General features: G+C 42.2%; 1 protein-coding gene across 1 annotated transcript; it reads left to right on the top strand.

Annotated features, from left to right (window-relative positions):
* Window positions 1–8,352: 8,352 nt before the first annotated feature.
* Window positions 8,353–22,152, top strand: LOC118563367 (ankyrin repeat domain-containing protein 12-like; the record flags this gene model as incomplete). Its single annotated transcript, XM_036137785.1, has 6 exons — window positions 8,353–8,518; window positions 10,092–14,278; window positions 18,692–18,790; window positions 18,903–19,046; window positions 19,134–19,229; window positions 20,972–22,152. Coding segments are annotated over 6 exons (4,878 nt in total), but the record flags the coding sequence as incomplete, so codon positions are not given.
* Between the last annotated feature and the right edge of the window lie 1,493 nt (window positions 22,153–23,645).

Raw genomic sequence — 23,645 nt, 5'->3', positions numbered from 1 at the left:
AACGCCCTAGTTACACAGGATTTCAACTGCTGAGGGAAGGGGAACAAACCAGTTGAAATCTATTAGGCAGGGAACCAATACACAACAACAGCATTCATTGTTATGGGAGTAACTTCTTTATCTTCCACAGGCAGCTGCAAGATACAATTGGGTGCAACCTGCAACTGCTCGCATGCTTGTGTTCTGATATAAGGAGAAATAACACTTCAGTAATAAGTATAATATAATATTGTAAATGGTCAAGAATGTTATTAGTAAAATATAAGATTGCATAGTCATTTAGTTGTTATAAGTGAAACATAATATAACTAGAATATAGATTAAAAGTAGAATAACTATAATAAATCCAACATTACCCTCCTGTTTATTCACTTTAAGCTATGTTTCATCCTTTATTGGTCTCTTCTTGTCAGATTTTCAACCATAAATTCATTCACAACTTAAAGGTTACACCCAGAGGTCGTCACAGTCGTCGGGATCAGGATACAGGTCTGGAAAATTAAGAGATGTCTCTTCGTCTTCATTTTCAGAATCAGCTGGTGATTTTTCAGTTGCAAGCAGCGCATACATTTCCTCTTTTACGGGCTGTATGGCTGTTGTTATCACTCTAGTGCACAATGCTTTTATAAACGGAATACAGCAACATCCACATAAGGTCAGAATAGCTGCAAACACAGCAATAGACATTAAAATTGATACCACTAGCTGTTTGTATTTTCCAAACACTTCTCCAAAGCCATCCCACATAGATGTATCAACTCCAGAATGGTCTTTCATTTTGCTGTTTAAGGAACGGAGGCCTTCTAGGGCCTTTGTCAAGCTGCCATCTGCCGCAGTGTTATTTGGAATAAAGGTACAACACTGTTCTCCAAAGATGGCACAGACACCTCCTTTTTCTGCTAGGAGCATATCAACAGCAATTCTGTTCTGGAAAGCCATTATAGAGGTAGCTGACAGTTGTTCATGGATGGCTGCAAAACCTTGTTCTGTTTTATTACCTAATCTCTGAACGTTATAATGGATGTAGTTGATTCTGTCTACGTTTTTATTTATAGTGCACCACCAACAAATAACAGATTCAAATCCTGCTGCAATCTGATTTACGATTTTGTACTCATCTGGAACTCCGCGGGGAACTCCTATGCTATCAATATAAGTTGGATCGTCCTCACTCCAACCTTGTACTGCTCTCTTGTTTCTTTTTTGCCAAGTGTGTGGAAAAACACTTTTCACCGCGGTCAATAATTCCCGTACTGTAAGTGGAGTTATAGAAACTGGCAAAATCAATGTCACAGATGCACAAAGGCCAATGGTGTTATAAGGGAGTTTGTCAAACAATCTATTATCACCACACCACCACCAGATGTCACTACGTGCTACAGGTTTGAAAGTTATGTTTACTGGAAGTATTTCTGTACACTGGGTCTCATTTAACTTTAAAACAGCGGTTTTCCTTTATCCTCAGTAGTTAGAGGGTATATAGTGTCCCAGAATGTACAGTTTCCAGGAGGCACTGTGTTATTCATTATTTCAGTCAGACATTCAGGAGTCATTGTTGCTGGTACAACCTGTAGCAAGGGTCTGGGACCCATACAAACTAAACAACCTGTGGATACAGTATGAGCAGCTTGTTCCACCATTAAAAGCCAATTATTGCTTTTTCCGGACATTCCTGTGGTAATTTTGAACCAATCATCTGCAGTAGGATCTACATATATGTGTGGAGTTATTGGAGAGACAGTTTTTTGTCCTAAAGTAACTTCAGGCATCATTATTGTTGTCAGGTTTGGGCAGAAAAACAAGGTAATGCACGGATCTGTCTGGTGAGGGCGCCAAATACACAGGGCTAAACCATGACAGGGAGGATCTTTAAATTTTCTGAAACTGGCTGGTTTTCCAAAAGGTTTATGGGTGGTATTTATCGTCAGGAAAATAGTATTACTGGCATCAGTTAGTTTCACCTTTCCTTTCCACTGTCTGGCAATGTTACTCGTACCATATGTGTTTTGTCTCCACGTATGATCTGTTGTCTCAAACACATTTTCCCAATTGTGCCCTGTCTGTTTCATTCCTGTGCCATCTAAATACCATTTGTAACCTTTCCAATCAGAAGCTTTGTAACCTCCTATCTTGAATTGGTCTTTATTAAAACTAATCACAGTCCGGATCTTATTATTCTGATAACAAAAATATAGCTCTTCAGTTCTTTTGTCATCTTTCGACTCTTTACATGGATTTTGTAATATTTTCATAATTTGGGAAGGTTTAGGATTGTAGTAGCCCACTCTTCTTGGTTCTCTGGCTCTTTTAGTTCCATGAAGAATTTGAGCTTCCCATAGCCATATAACTACTGCTGCCACGGTTAGGATGGCTATCCCCAACCACACAAGTCTTTTCCCTTTTTCAGTTAGCATTCTGTTTGCAGATTGAAATCCTTCCTAAAGACCCCTCGGCAGAGGTGTGGACAATCTTCACCGATTTGAGACGATTGTATACTAGAAATACAACCCCCTTTGTACAACGGACTTACTCTTGAGGGTCGTTGAAGAATTACAATACTACAACAGATACCACAAAGCAATCACTAGGAGGCAGACTAATACAGTCAAATTGAATGCAATAATGGAAATTGTGACCTTAGTCATGTTTAATGATTCTTTTGCAATGTGTTAAGTGAATCCACGTGCTCCGCTCTGCAATCTTTACAGCAGTTCCAGTGGTCAGCAAAACCTGGAAAGGTCCTTCCCACTTAGGTGAATGCCAATGTTTCTTCTTTATGCTTTTTATCAGAACCCAGTCCCCTGGTTCAACTAACTGGTTTTCCCGTGGAGACACAGAAGTTGTAACACTGTCAGTTTGTTCTGTCACTTGTTTGTGTTTTTCCAGCATTTTTCTCATATAGTCTGCTAGAGTGCTTTCATCATCAGTTTCCCATTTGTTCTCAAAATAGGGCAGTCTATATGGTTTACCAAACACCATTTCATAGGGTGTCAGGCCATTTGTGCTAGTAATGTTTATGTGCAGTTTAACAAGGTCTAGGCACTGAGTCCACGGCCTTCCTGTTTCTTCCATGCACTTTCTTAGTCTGTTCTTTATTGTTCCGTTAGTTCTATCAACTAAGCCCGCACTCTGAGGATGATATGAACAATGGTTTTTTAAGTCTATATGAAAGGCTTGGCCTATTTTAACAATGATTTGGTTCAAAAAATGTGATCCATTATCACTGTAGATTTATTTATTTTTTTTTGGTATCCCATAGCGAGGGATAATGTCTTTACATAAAGCTGTTGCCACTGTTAACGCATCTGGATGTTTTGTGGGAAATAGTTCTATCCATTTGGAAAATGAATCAACTATTCCCAGAAAAAAAATTTTATTCCCTTCACTAGGACTTAATTCAATAAAGTCCATGTGTAGATGTTGAAACGGATAATCAGGTTTTGGAAACTGACCTCTTTTTGGTCTCAGGTTCCCCTGAGCATTGTTTTTTGCACATATCAGACATGATCTACAAAAATTATTTGAATAAGAATTAAACCCATAGGGTGTGTATACTTTGTTTATTAACCCCACTATCCCTCCTGTTGAGACATGGGACTTCCCATGGCTCAAAATTGCTGCCCATTTATAGAGATTTATTTCTTGTTGTGGGGCCTGGTTTTGCATTTCCCTTAAAACATCATGAGTTAAAGGCTCAGGGTCCATAGAAAGTGTGCACACGAAAGTGTCTGTCATTGCAGCTGTTTTGGCAGTCTCGTCTGCAAAAGCATTTCCTTTAGAAATAGGGTCAGTTTTATTTGTGTGTGTACGGCTCGAAGGAGTTCTTTTAACAAATTTGCATGAGTTACTGGTTTTCCAGTCGATATTATCATGTCTCTATTTTTCCAATGTTGGGCAAATGTGTGTGTGGTTGCAAAGGCATACTGGCTGTCAGTGTAAATGGTTACTTTTTTTCCTTTCATGAGTTTACAGGCCTCAGTCAAGGCCACTAATTCTGCAGCTTGGGCAGAGTAGTGCTGTGGCAAAGAAAAAAGCTTTTAGTACTGTGTCAGCGGTCACTACAGAGTAGCCAGTTCTTGTTTTGCCTTTGTCATCCTTTTTGGATGAGCCATCTACAAACAATGTTTCTCCCTCAGTCAGGGGAACGTCCTTCAGATCAGCCCTGCTTTTGGCTGTCTGTTCGGCTAAAGCTTGACAGTCATGATGCTCGCCATCAAATTATCTAATTTAGAGAATGTGTTTACATTAAAGAAATACTTTGGGATCTGCCCTTTAATTTTTTTCCAAATCCTTTTTTGTTCCTGTTGATTTCTGTCGCTCTGCAAAGTTTAACTTCTGTGGTAAAACAATTTAAACCAGTAACATTCTTCATAAATTCTTAAACATCAGCAACTCCATCTGAGGATAACTGTAAAACTGATGCATGACTAGACGTAGGGCTGATAAAATCTATCTAATCAACCGGGTTGTACTTTTACCAAACAGCTTTAAGTTCCATTTTAACTTTTAACTTTTGTTTCTGCTAACTGGTGATTCCTAGACCTACAATTAGCAGAAGTTGTTAATGAGCTAATTTCTGCTTTCCTTAGATCAACCAGTTTTAAGTCTAGTGTATTATATTCAAACTAGGGGCTTTCAAACTATTAAAATTTTAATTTCAATTAATCTCGTATTCTATCTTTTATATTTCTGAAAGTATAAAAACTCATTTGGAAATTTTAATATGCACTTTTGCAATAAACCACACTAGTTAAAATTATGCTTATACAAACACAGATATAAGTTTTATTATTCATTTATTATTTACTCTCTTTCTCAAACACATATTCCTGAGCGGTCCCTAAGTTTGTCAATGCAGAGACAGCAAGTCTCCCTCTAGAGGGGAGGGCTGCGCCCTGAGCAGCAGGCGGGACATATCAACTATCAGCGACCAATCCTCGGCTGTTTACAGCGATGTTGGGGCTGTAGGTGTAGTAACAGATGACGCGCATAGTTGATGGGTGTTTCTAATAATGTGTTGTTCCTGGGGGTGTCACCAGGAACCGTTAATTCTCCGCCCAACACATTCAGATGTTGGTCAGGTTTGTTTATCATATCTATTGTCCTGCTTTAGGTCAAACTGTCCCCCCGAGGTTCGCCTCAGCTCATTGTAAAAAGTCTCCCCTACATATTCCATCCAGCTCCACTTCTCCCATATAATCTCCCCATATGCTGTTTGCCAAGTTAATAAAGTTATAACATTACAATATAAAAAGACCCTACTCTATTATTTTTACAGCTGTCATGAATCCATTGTCAAATACAAGCTTCGTGCATTAATAGTGTAACTGAATACTTTCCCCACGGCTCTGGTTAACTGTACTCCATAATTAGGCACCCAAATAACACAAAAACAAAACCTTTATCCCCAGTTTCAATCAAATGCATCGTAATTCTCTTACGCTTCAGTTGCTATTCTCAGCTCTGTCATACGCACAAATCTACACACACAGACTTACACACAAAAACCCATTTGCGCACAAACATCAATCTCCGCGGATCCAAGCAGTCTCTCCCCCACTCACTCAAACAAAATGATCTCATTTCCACAGACACAATATGTTGTACAAGACAGACAGACAGCTTGCGCGTAGTGTTCTGCGAGACGTCTCTCTCTTTTTTTTTTTTTTTTTTTTTTTTTTACAGGAGGGATAGTTTGCCATTGAAGTTGTACCCTTTTTTTTTATCTAATAACATAAGGGCACAATTGCTGCTTTATCTTCTTTCTCAACAACTTTCCAATATTTACATGTAAGTTCTTGAGTAGCTCGCATTTTTGTTCACTTTGTCCCTTTCCCATTTTGGTGAATGTTTGGACCCAGTGGGTTGCAACACCTGCTGTGTTCTAACACTGGGTTTATTTAGACAAGATGACGATCAATAACTGTTTGTGGTAAAACTCACTTCAACCTTCAAGGTGGAGTTTTCTTGCCTACATGCATCCACAAAAGCTCGTCATATTTGTTCTTGCCTGTTTTTGTATGAAATAAAATACCTAGTGGTATTTGTATTTCCTCACACACACACAGTCACACTTTTGAGCTCTTACTTTTAATCTAACACAGAGGACGCCGCCGTCCTTCACAGAATTTAACTAGTTAGTTTAAACTAGAGGAGTCTGTCCTCCTGCGGACTTTAACTGTTTAGATTTCCTATTTTTTTAAAACAGAGGACTCCGCCGTCCTTCACAGAATTTAACTAGTTAGTTTAAACTAGAGGAGTCTGTCCTCCTGCGGACTTTAACTGTTTAGATTTCCTATTTTTTTAAAACAGAGGACTCCGCCGTCCTTCACAGAATTTAACTAGTTAGTTTAAACTAGAGGAGTCTGTCCTCCTGCGGACTTTAACTGTTTAGATTTCCTATTTTTTTAAAACAGAGGACTCCGCCGTCCTTCACAGAATTTAACTAGTTAGTTTAAACTAGAGGAGTCTGTCCTCCTGCGGACTTTAACTGTTTAGATTTCCTATTTTTTTAAAACAGAGGACTCCGCCGTCCTTCACAGAATTTAACTAGTTTGTTTAAACTAGAGGAGTCTGTCCTCCTGCGGACTTTAACTGTTTTTTATCTGCTACCTGATAGTGCCTAGGATTGTCAGGGTTTTATCTTGTTTCTCAGAAAACAGAGGACTCCGCCGTCCTTCACAGAATTTAACTAGTTAGTTTAAACTAGAGGAGTCTGTCCTCCTGCGGAATTTAACTGTTTTTTATCTGAAATGTTCACTCATTCCTCTTTAAACGAAATTCTACTCACAATTCTCTGTGTCTCTGGAATTCTTCAACCTTCGGATCCCAGCTCGTAAAGGAGGGACCAGTCCCGGAAAGGGTCTTAGTGCTGTGGCCACAGACTTGCTGGAACCTCACTTTACCTGCTGGGATCGTTAGGTATGTTGAAATCCGGCTCGAAGGACCATTTAATGTTAGGTTTAAACACCAAACATCTTATTCAGCAACCTGCACAAAGAAGACACAGAGAATCAGTTAAATTGATCTTGCAAGGAGAGTGCTCGGAGACCGTTCAGTTTACAATCCTCCAAACCACTCTGAAGCAGTCTCCGCTCGCCAGGCTTTTTATTGAAAATTGGAACGCCCTAGTTACACAGGATTTCAACTGCTGAGGGAAGGGGAACAAACCAGTTGAAATCTATTAGGCAGGGAACCAATACACAACAACAGCATTCATTGTTATGGGAGTAACTTCTTTATCTTCCACAGGCAGCTGCAAGATACAATTGGGTGCAACCTGCAACTGCTCGCATGCTTGTGTTCTGATATAAGGAGAAATAACACTTCAGTAATAAGTATAATATAATATTGTAAATGGTCAAGAATGTTATTAGTAAAATATAAGATTGCATAGTCATTTAGTTGTTATAAGTGAAACATAATATAACTAGAATATAGATTAAAAGTAGAATAACTATAATAAATCCAACATTAATACATAGACTTGCTTGTTGGTTGGACTTTATGTTCAACAAGGATTGATGTCCAGATCAATTAAAAGCTGTTCTCTTGAATAATATTCTGATTAATAGAAACATTAAAAGTTCTTGTTTTAAATAGTCCTTGTTTACAAACATCTTTATTTAGAGGCCATTTTTGTTGCTTGTGGTTAATGCGGAGAAAAGTCAAAATGGCAATTTTGGTTGAAATATATCGTAGGCAGAACGCAATCATTTCTGCTCTGAGTTTAGATGCTGTGGGTCTTTTAGCAACTAATCTGCACAGCGAGGAAACAAAATGATTTGTTGTTTTGTATATGTTTAAAAAGACATGATAAATCAAACTGGGGAAAAAATCGTATTAAATTGCAATTTTAAGGAAAAAAATCGCAATTAGATTATTTTCCAAAATCGTTCAGCCCTATTAGCCGATACTAAAAGTCTGTATTTCAGTAAATGAAACAGATACAAGGAGGAAATTAACGGGCATTTGTAGCTATTAAAAGACTTGTCTGTAATAATTGTCTCCTAATTAAACACTAAAAGTTTACATCTGCACCAGCTGCCAGTGCAGGTCGGTCACATATTTATTGAAATGCGGCTGGGAGGGACGCTAAAAATCAGTACAGGGGCCAAAAATGGCTCCTGGGACATGTCTGGTGTAGAAAGTAGGTTTTAGGGTCTCTGGTTAGGGCAAAGTAGCATCATAGGTTTCTGATTTACTTAAGATGGCTTTAAAGCATGGCAGAATGTTAGAAGTGCGATAGATTGGCCTCATTGTAGCAAAATAATTAGTTTAAATTGAACATTTGAGCTTCTTACCTAAAACCATCGTTCCTGCTCTCCCGTTTGATTGTTCACATGTCGTCGTTTTTCTTTCCATCTGCAGATCGTGAAGCTCCTCCTCCGTCACGGCGGCAACGCCTTCCAGGCCAACAAGCGCGGCGAGCGGCCGGTGGACGTGGCCGACTCCCAGGAGCTGGAGCAGCTTTTAAAAGGCGAGGCGCCGCTGTCGGACCAAGACGACAGTTCTTCAGGTGGGCAGAGGAAGCTGTGGGGCCTCGCCGTCCCTCACCCATGTGTTACATGTCGGTAAATTCAGCAGCGCAGATCGTTCTGGAGGCTGGATTGGATTTTTTCTGCCAGGAGATCGATTACAGGAGCGTCTCAGTAGATAAATTAAAATGGAGGATTCTTTGATTTAGTAATTCAGTTCAGTATTCGATATATTTCAAGCTTTCGTTCTTGTAAATTATGATGATTATAGATTATAGACGCGTTTGTTTTCTGTGAAAATTAGAATATTAACGAAGCAAAGCCTTTTAATGCAGAATTGTTTCTTGAGGAAGACTTCTGACTTCACAGCTGTCCAGCAGAGAGATGTTGCTCTACAAAAAGAGTAAGGCACAAAAAGCCTTTTAATGAAGCAGAAATGACATCAGAAGCTCTCAGCTTCAGCTGGACCGCAGATGAGATTTCATTTTGTTTTTATTTGAAGCCTGGAACAGAAACACAAAGTCACAGAATCAGAGTTTTTAGGTTTAGTGTGAGGTTTCTCGGTCGGTCGTGTCCTCTGTTACGGTCCTTCTGTCGCGTCTGTGTGCCGTGGCTCCAGCTTCATTCCACATCCTCTGAATTTCCTCAAAACACTAGAATCAAGGCTGCAGTTTTACTGCGTTTTACTACCAAACGTTTGCCTTCCACTAAACTTTCCATTAAATGCTTTGAGCCAGCTTCTGTGTCTATGGCTAAACTAACATTTCTGGATTTCATCGCTTTATCAGCTGCAAATCATAATTAGGGCTGAACGATTTTGGCAAATAATCTAATTGCGATTTTTTTTTTTTTCTTAATATTGCGATTTAATGCGATTTTTTTTTTTTTTTTTTTTTTTTTTTTTTTTTTTTTTTTTTTTTTTTTTTTCCAGTTTAATTTATCATGTCTTTTTAAACATATACAAACAACAAATCATTTTGTCTGCTCGCTATGCAGATTAGTTGCTAAAAGATCCGCAGCATCTAAACTCAGAGCAGAAATGATTGCGTTCTGCCTACGATATATTTCAACCAAAATTGCAATTTTGACTTTTCTCCGCATTAACCACAAGCAACAAAAATGGCCTCTAAATAAAGACATTTGTAAACAAGGACTATTTTAAATATGAACTTTTAATGTTTCTATTAATCAAAATATTGCTCAAGAGAACAGCTTTTAATTGATTTGGACATCAATCAACTAGAAAGCAAGTCTATGTATTAAACTGATTGACCTGTACTTAATGCTTTGTATTATTATATAACTTCTAAAACAAGTAATAAAATTAGATAATCTCACTGCTGCAACTGTCTTCCCATCCACGTGGAGGCAAACCCAATTCAAACATTTTACTGACACGGGTCTAATTCCCTAATTGTTACATAGCCAAAAATTGCAGACTCTGCGATTTGGAAATTGCGTTTTTTTTAAATCGCGATTATATTGAAAATGCAATTCATTGTTCAGCCCCAGTCATAATCATCAAAATGAATAGAAACGCATATTTGGAATAATGTGACTTTGAGGTTTTGAGTTTAATCTCTAAATTTTCTTCATGTCTTCTCCTCCCTGCAGAATCTGAAGACCCCCCCTCCGTCAATCCCTCCAGCGTGGACGACAACATGGAGGACTCCGACACCGAGAAGGAGCTGGACGGCAAGCCAGCCACGAAGGCGGCATCGTCGTCGGTGCCCGGCATGGACGAGTACGAGTTCAAAGACGAGGAAGAGGAGGAGGATCTGAGCAAGGCGCTGAACGACAGACACATCCCCAGGAGGGAGCTGCGGCAGCGCGAGAAGGAGGACAAGGAAAGGAATCACGTGGCTGGAAAGCAAAGCAACAAGGGCGACTCTTCCTCCAAGTCCAAAAAACAGAAAGGCTCCCGCCTCCACTGCAGCTCCGACACCTCCAGCGACGAGCTGGAGAGCCTGCCGGAGAAGAGGAACTCCCCCACCTGCTCCCAGAGCTCAGACGGCCACAAAATGGACACGCGGTTGAAAAAGGACAACGCCGAGCAGAAGGACAAGGGTAAAGTGAAGAAGAAGAGCAAAAGTCAGAACAAAAACAAGGAAAACGAAGAGGACGGGAAGGAGAACAGCAAAACATTGGTCCTCTCCCTGGCGGCCGTGTCTGAGAGCAACGAGAAGGGGCGGGAGGAGGACTCCTTTAAGATGTCCTTCAGCCCCAAAGACGACTCCTCCGTCCACCTCTTCCATTTGTCCTCCATCAAATCCCCTAAACTGAACCACAGCCTGGCCGACAAGCAGTGTCCGCTCAAGCAGGAAAACGCCAAGCTGACCATCAGCGACGGCCCGTACAACCACTACGCGGACGCAGATTACTGCACCGAGAGCTCCAGCACCAAGGGCTGCAAGCACCGGGAGAAGAGCAAGCACCAGCAGAAGGAGTCCGGCGGGGACGGGGACGACGGCCGCGCCAGCCCCTGCAGGGACGGCGTCACAGGAAACAGCGTGGACGGGGGCGAGGCCGTCCTGCGCAAGACGGACCTGGACGGGAAGGTGGTGAAGAAGCACAAGCTCAAACACAAGGAGAAGGACAAACACAGGAGGGAGTACAAGGCCGAGCGGAGCCACCACAGGCAGAAGGAGGCCAGGAAGGAGGGCCACAGGAATCTGGAGTTCGACAGGGAGTTCTGGAAGGAAAACTTCTTCAAAAGCGACGAGGCAGACGAGCCCCCGGCGGCGAAAAAGGACGGCGAGGACATCGGCGCGGTGCTGAAGGCGGCCGACTGCTCTCCCGTCAAAGACGAGAGGAACTCGAGGGAGAAGCACCCCGGCGGCAAGGAGAAGAAGCCGCGAGAGGAGCGGGAAAAGGACAAGGCCGTGAAGAAGGAGCGGAAAGAGGAGAAGGTGAAAGACCCGAAGCCCGGCGAGCGTGACGAGAAGGCGGACGGCCACGGATCAGGCCGGAGTCCCGAGGAGTCGCTCCAGAACAGCGCCGCCAAGGAGGAGACGGAGGAGAAGGCCGTCACGGCGGATCAGGAACAGCTGGAGCAGGAAAAGGCCTCGCGTGACAGGAGGCTTCCGGGGAAAGAAAAGGACTCGGACAAAATGGAGAAAAGACATCTGGACAAGGAGAAGAAGGTGAAACCGGAGCACGGCGACAAGGCCGAGCCGCAAAACTCAGTGGATCGCTGGAAGGAGAAGGACAGAGCGGGAAGCGTCTCCTCCCTCAGCCCCGGGGATAAAAGCTACAGAGACAACGAGAAGCTGAAATCTTTATCCGCGGCAAAGAAACACGAAGACGGCAGAAAAAGCAAAGATAAGCTGGAGAAGCGCTCCGACAGGGAGCGACAGGACAGGGAGTACGCCGCCGGGGATCACAAGGAGAGAGATCGAGCAAACAGCGACAGGAGGGGGAAGCCTGCGGAGAAGGCCGACCGCCTGAAAGACAAGGACTGTGACCGGAAAAAGAAAGACAAGATGAAAGACAGCGGCATCTCCTCCAGCTCCAACCTGAAGCTGCTGCTAGAAGACAAGAGGAGCTACCTGTGCGAGGGCAGCAAGGTCTCACCCGCCAAGTCCAAGGAGGAGGCCGCGAAGACGCCAGAGAAGGAGCGCGACCGCCGGGATCGGGAGCGAGACTACGACAGACACAAGGACAAGGACCGGCACAAAGACCGCGTCCAGCAGGTCCGGCTCAGCAAAGCCAAGCCCGGCGAGGGGGACGGAGACAAGAGCAAGCCAAAAACCGCCGCGGCCGCGCGGGACGCCAAGCCCAAGGAGAAGCGTCTGGTGAACGACGACCTGATGCAGACCAGCTTCGAGCGGATGCTCAGCATGAAGGACCAGGAGATCGAGCTGTGGCACCGGAAACATCTGGAAAAGATCAAGCAGAAGGAGCGGGAGCGGCTCAAGCAGCGGCCGGCGTGCGACGCGGGGAAGTCCAAACCCAAAGACCGAACGAAGGCAGAGCTCTGCTCCAACAAGGAGCTGACGCGCTCGAAGAGCTCGGAGGCGTCCGACGTCCAGGGCAGAGAGAAGCCGGCGAAGGACGGGACCGGCAACAGGACGCTGTCCCTGGACGGGAAGTGTGTGCCCTCCATCAGCGCCAAGGTCATCTCGGTGGTGGAGAGCTGCCTGAGCAGGTCGCCGCGGCCCGAGGGCGACCGCGGCGGCCTCATGTCCCGCTCCGTCTCTCTGGTCTCTGTGGCGAGCTCCGAGGACTCCTACCAGGCCACGACGCTGACCCCCAGACACGTGGAGTACGACTCCGACGTCAACCTGGAGACCTCCGACTCCCAGCAGGCCTTTCTCCAGTCCTCGCTCGTCATCCAAGCCGCCCGGTCGCCGTCTGTCCACGACAGAGACTGCGGCGGTCTTCCAGACGTCCCCCAGAGCTGCCAGGTGCCGGCAAGGCACGAGCCCCAGTTCCTCCAGAGCGTCCTGGAGGAGGACCCGAGTTCGTCCGCCGAGAGCGACGGCGTGGAGCATCCGTCCAGGTGCGGCCTCGCCAACGCCGCGGGAGAGGAGCCCAAAGCGAAGGAGTTCTCAGAACCCGAGGAGAACCAGGAGGACCTGAACCCGTCAGCTGACCCGGTCACGGAAAAGGAGGCAGGCGCCGCTGGACGGTCAGAGACGCAGCTCCCTGTTGGAGATCTTCCAAACAAAGACCAGACTCTTCCACAACTCAACGCCTCTCACACGGAGCAGAAAGCTCCTCCTTCCCCAGATCCGCCTGCTGTGAGAGACGCCTCCTCTCCGCCGGAGACCTCGCAGGCAGAGAGCGGCGGCAAAGAGCCCGACCGACCGCTGGCGTCCGGCGAGGCGCTCTACGACGCAGCGACCTTCCAGCAGAGAGAGACGCTCCCTTCTTCCAGCACAGAGAACCGCCCAGAGGCCCCGCAGGCGTCTGACCACCAACCTGTGGAGCCTCCTGCGCAGGAGAACATGGACACGGGGTCAGAGAACCCAACGCCGGAGGGGCCGGGGAGTCCGCCGCCGCCGCCGACCGCCGGCTCTGCTGCAGGAGAGATCCCGGCGGTGCAGGAAGACTCAGCCGCAGATAATCCAGACAAATCCCAGCCTTCCGCGGACGACGTGGCGTCAGATCCAGATGTTCAGATGGAGGACGCTCCGTCCGCCGTGGCCCCCGAACACAAAACCGAGGAGACGGCCGACCCGCCGCCGAGCTCAGAGAGCAGCGGCGCCGTCGATGCTGCAGCAGCGAGCTCCTTCCTGGACGGTGCGTCCGAACCTAAAGCGGAGATCCCTGCCGAGCCGATGGACGTCACAGCGGCGGAGGAGAGAACCGAGTCCTCGGCCTCTGAAGACCAGAGTCTGAGCTCCGACCAGTCGGCGCCGCAGACGGACAGCGGCAACACCTCAGGGAGCTCCTCGCCACAGTCCGCAGACCGAGACTCGGATTCCTCTGGAGCCAAGCTCAAAGTCCGCCCGGGGGACGAGGACGTGGACGTCCACGTCCCCCATCCGCGCAAGAGAAAGATGCCCAAGCTGTCCAACTCCCAGTTATACTCCAGCGCCCAGCAGGAGAAGGACAAGTGCCAGCAGTCTCTTGCTGCCATGGTGGACTCTGTGAAGCTGGAGGAGATCGAGCCCTACCAGACGGAGAGGGCCAACCCGTACTACGAGTTCCTGCACATCCGCAAGAAGATCGAGGAGAAACGCAAGGTGCTGTGCAACGTCACGCCCCAACCGCCTCAGTATTATGATGAGTACGTCACCTTCAATGGATCCTACCTCCTCGATGGGAACCCGCTCAGCAAACTCTGCATACCCACAGTGAGTCCAGCTCATGTTCACACATTTCATTGAACGTTAGAAAGCCTGAAAAGTGTGGAGTGCATTGGCAATAATCCCCCTACAATAAAATCCAGTGCAACTATCGTATTTTCTTCTATATTATATCAGTCAAAAAGTGTGTTGTAAAGAGGAAAAATACATATATGTCAGATTTATTTAGAAATGTATTTGACAAAATCCAAGACTAAAAATGTACATTTAATCTGGTAAGGTAATTTAATAAATTACAAAATTGCATCCACAACAGGCTGAATTACATGAAACATACCTGGGAGGTTTAAATGGGGTGAATTAGCATAACAAGCTAGCAACTCCAGCTAGCAAGTTACCGGCACACACACAACAACGAACCCGTGAGTTTACTTATGTTGACTAGACAGCGAGAACTAAGGCGACAGCGAGCGTTTCAGGTAAACAAGAAAATGAGTCTGAAGAGAAACAGCCCTGGGTCAATAATCTGGCATGTTTCAAAACATGCTGTAACATCATTGCCACAAACGGTAGCAGTAGCACAAATTTGTTCCACTTAAAAAGTCATCGAGTGCAAAATGAAGACTGTTGTAAACTCTGCGTGTCGACACCCCCACACACTCACTGAAGGAAACTTTAATTAAACCAGCCATAAAACTGTTGAAACTGGCGTCTTCTTTTGCTAAATCCCATATGACAGAAAAAACGTTTATTTAAAATTTCCCAGCACCTAAAGAGCAACGGAAATATTTTTGAGAAGCTCTGAATATGTAGCTGCGACTGCTTAGTTGATTTTATACACTGCAAAAACGGAACTGGAAATAAGTAAAATATTCTTAAAATTTGTGTATCTGTCCTTGATTTGAGCAGGTAAATAAGATTATTTGCCAATGGAATAAGACTTTTGCACTTAATATAGGAACAGTTCATCTCAAACATCTTATTTCAAGTGCAGGCTGTCTAATTATCTTATTTTAGGGGTCAAAATACTCATTTTATTGGCAGATAATCTTATTTACCTGCTCAAATCAAGGACAAATACACTAACTTTAAGAACATTTTACTTATTTTTAGATCCATTTTTGCAGTGCTTCTGTTTTTGAGATTGTCACATTTTTATTATACAATTTTTTTATGTCTTAAGCACAAAAGAGCACTTTTCATTTTAGGTTTATTTTGTCAGATTTTTCCTTGGTGTTCCTTTTGGCCGCTGGGATGTTCTGTTTTTAAGGTCCACTGTTGACCACGAAAGAGCTTTAATGTGACAACATTGTAATTTGTGAAAAGCTTCTATGTGCAGCTGTGGTTAAAAGAAAATGGCTAAAATAAAACATTTTAAACTAATTTTTATTTTGCAATCAATTTTTCAAACAAAAAAAAAATGACATGTTAATTTGAGATACACCAATGTAACTTTAGGCACTATGTGGCTAAAAACATTTGTTTTTCAAGGTTATTTGAACATATCGTGATATATATCGTGTATCGTGATATAGCCCAAAGATATCGTGGTATTAGATTTTCTTCATATCGCCCACCCTGAATGATACTGAAACAGCGAAGTGACATACAAGCATGTTTTTAGTCTTTGTTGTCTATAAGTTAATGTTTCAATTCATTTTAAGTGGTTCAGGAGCAGCAAATAGTTTTCACAAGCCTGGAGCGCCCTCTTGTGGTTATGGGCAGTAATGTTTACTCATTGGTTCATGTTGGTCAGTATGAACTGCCATTTAAAAACATGTTATATACTTTATATGACTAAAAGTTGCAGGATCAGCCAAACTATGAAAAAAAAAATTGTTAGGAGGAGCATTAGTGAACAAAGGGACTCGTGAAGACCAAGGAGCACAGCAGGAAGATGTGGAGATGTTTAAAGGTGCATAGCCACGTTATATGCCTTTACCAAAAAGACTAAAATCCAGTTGATTATGATAAAATGAGGCTATATAATCTGAGCGTCCGTCCAGATGGTGTTTTGATCCTTTTTGAGCCTAAATATAACATAAACAGACGTGGCGCCATCTACTGGCAGAACCGCAGAACTATTAGAAAGCCAGATGGTCGCCTGTCCACAGTCAAGGAACATTACAGCTTCGGGTTTTTGACCGATTGTTCGCATGCGCAGTGACGTAACGTGACGTTGTAATGGTAAATATGCACGGAAAAGGCCAAAAACAAAGCTTAAAAGACAAAAGCAACAAATACTACGCCAGCGGGACATGATAATCTTTCGTTGTATACAACCAGAGTGAGTTACTGCCGTATACATTTTTTAAAAAATGTCAAATAACGTCAATATGTACCTTTTTTGAAAACAGATGTTGAAAGCGATCGTCCAAAAACTGGAAATCAAACTGCACACTGAGGCTGAACAATAAAACATAAACACACAACTATTATATGCACTTAAAATATTTTGCATTGACAATATTTGTTGAGATTAACCCGGTCTGGTGGGTGTGGCTGCCTATTTAAAGCCCGTCCAAAGGTTCACATGCATTACTGGGTTTGTACAGATCGCTTCAAATATTAGTTTATCAAATATTACACTTAGATTAATCCGACATTCGCACTTCCATGCTTTGTGTCGTTCTAATAAAAACCTACCAACACATGGTTGTCCTACACTGACAGGCCGGTAGCTTCCTGGTAGCTCTGGAGGAGCTGCAGGTGTCCACAGCTCAGGTGTCGGCAGGGCAGCAAATCTGGCGTTTTATGGGAGACGTCCAAGAAGAAAGCCGTAGTCCAGGAGTCTGCAGCCTGTGGCTCTTTACACCTTCAGCTCTGGCTCTTAAAAACTTAATGGAAAAAATAGTCAATGTTTCTAAATGTAAAGGTAATTTAAAATCGGTAGCTTTAGCATGCATTTGGTTCTGCAATATATCCATAACATTAACAGAAAGAAAGAAAGAAACTAATGGTGTATAGAATATTTTACTATAGATAAATTAAGTATCTTTTTGTCAGTAGGTTGCAAACGATTTGCTTTTTCATCATTTTGATGCCATTCGCTATAAAACTCAAATGTCCAATTGCAGAAAATGCATTAAACCTAAACATAAAAATACTGTTGGTTAAATAATAAAAACGGTTGATCTTTTATTTAAATAAAAAAAAGTACACAAAGTTCCTACAGTATACTTTAAAAACAAGCGCTTGTTTCAAGGAGATGTGTAACTTTTGTGGCTCTAAACAAAATATGTTCAGCTGGACCGAGGGCAGAAATGGCTCTGCGGGTTATAAAGGTTTCTGACACCTGACTTAGATGAAGGAAAGTTACATTTTGCAGTTTGGTGACGCTGCAAACAGGTGGTGAGATGAAACCAACGCTGACCTCCTTGGCCTGCATGCATGATGCTGTGTGGAGAAAAAACGACCCTGATATTCATCAGTTCACCAAGACGGTGCAGGGGCCAAATCTAAACATCTCCAATTAAATTTATATAGCGCCAATTCATGAAACATGTCATCTCAAGGCACTTTACAAAGTCAAAATCAATCAGATTATACAGATTGGTCAAAAATGTCCTATATAAGGAAACCAGTTGATTGCTTCAAAGTCCCGACAAGCAGCATTCACTCCTGGAGAAGCGTAGAGCCACAGGAAGAGTCATCTGCGTTGTACATGGCTTTGCTGCAATCCCTCATACTGAGCAAGCATGAAGCGACAGTGGAGAGGAAAACTCTCCATTAACGGGAAGGAAAACCTCAAGCAGAACCAGGATCAGTATGAACGGTCATCTGCACTGCAAAAACGGATCTAAAAATAAGTAAAATGTTCTTAAAGTTAGTGTATTTATCCTTGATTTGAGCAGGTAAATATGATCATTTGCCAATGGGATGAGTATTTTGACCCCTAAAATAAGATAATTCAATATACTGCACTTGAAATAAGATGATAGAGATAAATTGTTCCTATTTTAAGTGCAAAAATCTTATTCCATTGGCAAATAATATTATTTACCTGCTCAAATCAAGGAAAAATACTCTCATTTCAAGAAATAATTTCTTATTTTGAGTTCTATTTTTGCAGTGTGCCTCAACCAACTGGAGGTTAGAGAAGACAGAGCAGAGACACAAAAAGACAGACAAAAAAGCACAGAAGCACACATTGATCCAGTAATCTGTTCTACATTAGATGTCATAAACATCAGAGTTTCACTGCTTTAGTTGTTGCTCAGGTGTCGGCTACAATAGAAGGTTTTATTTACGTGTTATAACGGCACCGTCAGCGTCCTGTTAGTCGTATATTTGGGTTTTAGCTATAAAGACCATGTAACGTTTTCCTGCCACTTAACCATCACACGAACGTCCCCAGGCCTGTGGCCGTAACGTAACCAAAGGGCAGTTTTCACACTTAATGTGTTTAAAATTAAGAAATGTTTAAGGCATTGGAGAATAATAATAATAATGTTTCCACAGATAACGCCGCCCCCATCACTACCTGAGCCTCTGAAGGAAATGTTCAAGCAGCAAGAGGTTGTCCGCATGAAGCTACGGCTGCAGCACAGCATTGAGCGGGTACGTGGATTCACGCCGGACATCACTGCCGTTTGGTCGCAGTCCTAAATCTAACTCGCTTTGGTCTTTTCTTTCTGTGTTTTTTTTTTTTATTTTTTTATCCTTCTCTCAGGAAAAGTTGATCGTTTCAAACGAGCAGGAGGTCCTGAGAGTCCATTACCGGGCTGCAAGAACACTAGCCAATCAGACGCTGCCTTTCAGCGCCTGCACCGTCCTGTTGGATGCAGAAGTGTACAACATGCCTCAGGACATCCAGGTTAGCACACACACACACACACTCACACACACAGACACACACACTGTTGTGTTGACGCGGGGTCACATTTGTTGTTTGTGTTTGCAGAACGATGATGGGAAAACGTCAGTGAGGGACCGATTCAACGCCCGGCAGTTCATGTCCTGGTTACAGGACGTTGACGACAAGTTTGACAAACTAAAGGTGGGAGCTTGAAAGTGGACATGCACTGCAAAAACGCAACTAAAAATAAGTAAAATGTTCTTAAAATGAGTGTATTTGTCCTTGAATTGAGCAGGTAAATAAGATGGTTTGCCAATGGAATAAGAATTTTGCACTTAAAATAGGAACAACTCATCTCCATCGTCTTATTTTAAGTGCAGAATGTCTAATTATCTTGTTTTAGGGGTCAAAATACTCATTCCATTGGTAGATAATATTATTTACCTGCTCAAATCTAGGACAAAAACACTATTTTAAGAACATTTTACTTGCTTTTAGATCCATTTTTGCAGTTCTTCTGTTTTTACTTTTGTTGTTTTTTTGGGTTTTTTACCTGTTAGGGGCCCAAGCGACAGACTTTAAGGCTTTTTTTAATGGGAGGTGCTTTTTATCAGAGTTCTTGATCAGTCTTTAAAAAGCTGGACTTTTTGTTTTAACATTTATAACAGAAATCCGTGTTTTATTTGGAACCGCTGAGATGATGCTGTTGGTTGTTTTGTACGGAGGGATGAATATTAGACAGAAGAAAGTGTCCTAAAAATAATAAATAATGATTCCTGTGGAGCTGTGACCAGGACCGGGGCTGTTGGTGTCTCAGCTAAAGCGTGAACCTCCAGCCTTCAGGCCTCTTGTGACCCGTCGTTTTATTTCTGGGCTCTGCTGATTATTATTACGCACTCAGTCGTCCTCAGGCCGACACAAAGTGTCCAACATGCAGCTCATGTTCTGTTAGTAGAACCGTTCTGGACAGAAGAGCTGCTGCAGCTGGGAAGGTTTCTACATTTATTAGAAATGTGGTATTCTGCCTTACTTCCTACATCCTTCCTTTCTGCCCTCCATCCTAACTTTCTTTCTTCCTTCCTTTCTGCCCTCCATCCTAACTTCCCTTCTTCCTTCCTTTATGCCCTCCATCCTAACTTTCTATCTTCCTTCCTTCCTGTCATGTGCCCTTCCTTTCTTCTTTTCATCCTTCCAGCTATATGTCCTTCCTTCCTTTCTTTCTTCCCTGTATCCTTCCTTCCTACCATGTGTCCTTCCATGCTCCCCCCCATCTTTCCTGTCATATGTTCTTCCTTCCTTCCCTTCTTATTGCCGTGTCTTTTTTCCTTTAATGCCACCTTTCTTCCTTCTTTACACCCTTCCTGCCATGTGTCCTTCCTTTCATCCTCCCATGTGCCCTTCCTGCCTTCTATACTTTCTTTCTTTCGTTCCTTCCTTTTGTTTGACCTGGTCTTGTTGGAGTTGTTGGGTCTCGGCTGACTCCAGTAAAACGTGACGGCATCGCCCATAACTTTAATCTGAATGCCCCAATAAGTTACATATGAGAAGGAAAAATATTTATCTAGTGTTTTGAGTAATTTTTGTGATTGTTTTAGATTACTGATTCATATTTTGACATAACTACACTCAATCATCGGGGCTGAAGTGGCTGCTTTTTCCTTTTAAACCGTCACAGAGTTTATAATTCCTGCTTCAAACATTGTGTCCAACTCCTGCTTCCCGATGCTAATCAGGTCATAGTGAGGGGGAAGCAGTCCCGCAGCATTTTGATCGGCTACAACAGTCTTAGAAAAGAGCAGAGGACCAAAGGTTTACTGTAGACGTCATTTAATGATGCGGCTCGTTTCCAGACGCAGACCTGAGCGTGAACAGCTGAGCGGCTAAAGCAGTGACCTCCTCTCTCTCTCTCTGTCTCTCTCTCTGTCTCTCTCTCTCCTCCACAGACGTGTCTGCTGATGAGGCAGCAGCACGAGGCGGCGGCGCTGAACGCCGTGCAGCGTCTGGAGTGGCAGCTCAAGCTGCAGGAGCTGGACCCGGCCACCTACAAGTCCACCAGCATCTTCGAGATCCCCGAGTTCTACATCCCGCTGGTGGAGGTCAACGACGACTTCGACCTCACGCCCATCTGAGCCGCGGGGAATGTGAAGCACTTAAACCGTGCCGAGAAGAGGAGCACTTAGAGCCAGAGGCGCGTTTTACTCCAGAGCTCCTGAGAAGAAGACGGAAATAAAAAAAAAAAAAAAAGAGGAGAAAAAAAAAAAAAAAAAACAGGAAACCAGGGGTCCAGGTTACAAAAGGGGAAACTGGGCCCGGCGGGGGCGGAGTCACACCTGAAAGATTTCAAATGTTTTTAAAGTGTTCATACGTTGTGTACAGACTGTGCTCTTAATTTTTTAACTTATTTTATACATACAAAAAATGTGCATTTGTACATAGTCATGTAATTATTGTTTTAAACCTGTAAAAAAAACAAAAAGTAATAGATATTTTGATTGTAAACTCGTTCAGTCTGATGTTTTAATGGACCAAAGTCGGGTTTTTTTTTTTTTCTTCTTCTTTTCTTTTATATCGAGTCTCCTCTTCGTCTGTGACGTTCTCGTCGTCGTTGTTGTTGTTGGCTTCTGTTGTTTGTTCTTTTTCTTTCTTTTTTTAACCGTTTCTTCCTTCCTTCCTCCCACATCTGGAGCTTTAACGCCACAGCCGGTGTTTTGTTTGTTTCTTTGACTTTGGCAGTTAAATGCTGTGCATGCGTTGCGATGTTCTTTATCTTAAAAAAGCTGTACCGTGGACTTAAATTTGTGAGGTTTACTGGAGTGTTTCCAGCTCTTTGGCTCTTTTCTTTCCACCCCAACATCGTGTCTCTTTTGGCGGCCTCACTCCTTGTGTGTTGTCCATAGTGTGTCTCACGCACATTAAAGTCTGTTGTGGCTTCCAAGAAAAGGAAAGAAAAAAAAAAAAAAAACTTTTACAGTTTCGACGTGAGATCACAACAAATCCTATTTTTTCAACATAATGCCTTTTGAACGATAGTTCTAAAAAAATGTCTATTTTAATATTTACTTGTTACATGACTTGTACATATTTGTAATATATCATTGAATAAATTTTATTTGTTGTGAAATTACATCTCGTTTTTGCATACATTTTGTCACACCACCTCATTAATACTATTGTGTGGGTGCAATATTCTGCTCAGCCAGCAGAGGTCACTGTAGACAGCAAAGGGTATAGCCTAACTCGGTGGTTTAACTGGTTGATGCATTCATGTTTCAAAATATAATATATTAAAAAACATTTCATTATTAGTAGGCTGAACTTTTAAAACTAGATTAAATATGGTTTAAAGTGTTAATATAAATTTTCATTGAAACAAATTCTTTTAGACTAAAATCGTATACAAACTCAAAAACTATTAAAACCACATATTTACCACATATTTATTACTCGTACATATTTAAAATTAACTACCTTTTGGAAATTTAGAAGTGTAATTTACTGAAGTTTGAGATTATATCTTAAATCTTACTTCTGTCAAATTGAGTTCAGAAAATAAACATTTACATACACCACTTTAAAAAATGCAACCAAAAAGATTATAAATTTGACTAGATTTTCCTTATTTATTTATTGTGGTTTGTTGAATTAGCCAAACTTATTTTATTTGCTAAATACCAGAATAATGATATTTGTCCACTTTCTTCAAATCAAGAAACAATGATTACAAGCATAAAAAGTCAATGTACCGTTTTAGTAAGGAGATGGGTTCTGTGACCCAGAGATTAATGTGTTTTGGTCTGAAACCTGCAGCAAAAGACCCAGAGGAGATCGTTAATCCAGTGAAGCAAGTTCAGCACATGGACTGAAAAGCCGCTCAGTAAGGAAGAAGTGATAATAAACAGCTAAATTAACCAACAAAATACAGCCAAACATTTAATTTAGCTAAATATTTTTAAAATATTAAAGCATCACCTAAATACATAATATAAGAGTTTAAATACAAATTTTATGTACCTAGATATTTTCTAAATATTTAAATTAATCAAATGTTCATTTTAGACAAAAGGTGAAATTAATAATTGCTTGTTTTTAATAATTTAGCTGAATGCTACTTGTAAATTTAGTTTTTTTTATGTTAGTTTAGTAAAGAATTTATTTAAACACTTAGCCTAGTGAAACAGATTAAATGTTTAATTTACCTAAATGGTAAATTCAATTTAGAATTTAGCCAACGCATTTTAATCTTAAATTATATATTTCTTGGCCAAATATTTAATTTAGCAATACATTAACCTCAGTATAGATTTCAGTATTTAAACTATAGCAGCCAAATATCTAGCAAAATTACCTATATTTATATGTAGGTCATTTATAAATGTTATAAATATGAAATTTAACTAAGAATTAAGGTAGAGTTTATTAAAGTCATGAAGATCTTAAAATATTATCTAAGATATTTTTTGCTGTTTATCTAAAGTCAGATATTTAATTTAGCTTATATAATTTAATTGAACTTTTATTTAGTAAACTATTTCGCTATATATCAGTAACATGGTTTGGTACTGACCCTTGTAGAAATAAATTTGCAGCTTCGATGGTAGAAATATTCATATATTGCAA

Source organism: Fundulus heteroclitus, chromosome 6, assembly GCF_011125445.2.
Source record: "Fundulus heteroclitus isolate FHET01 chromosome 6, MU-UCD_Fhet_4.1, whole genome shotgun sequence".
NCBI lineage: Eukaryota > Metazoa > Chordata > Actinopteri > Cyprinodontiformes > Fundulidae > Fundulus > Fundulus heteroclitus.
This window is presented reverse-complemented; position numbering and strand designations above follow the sequence as displayed.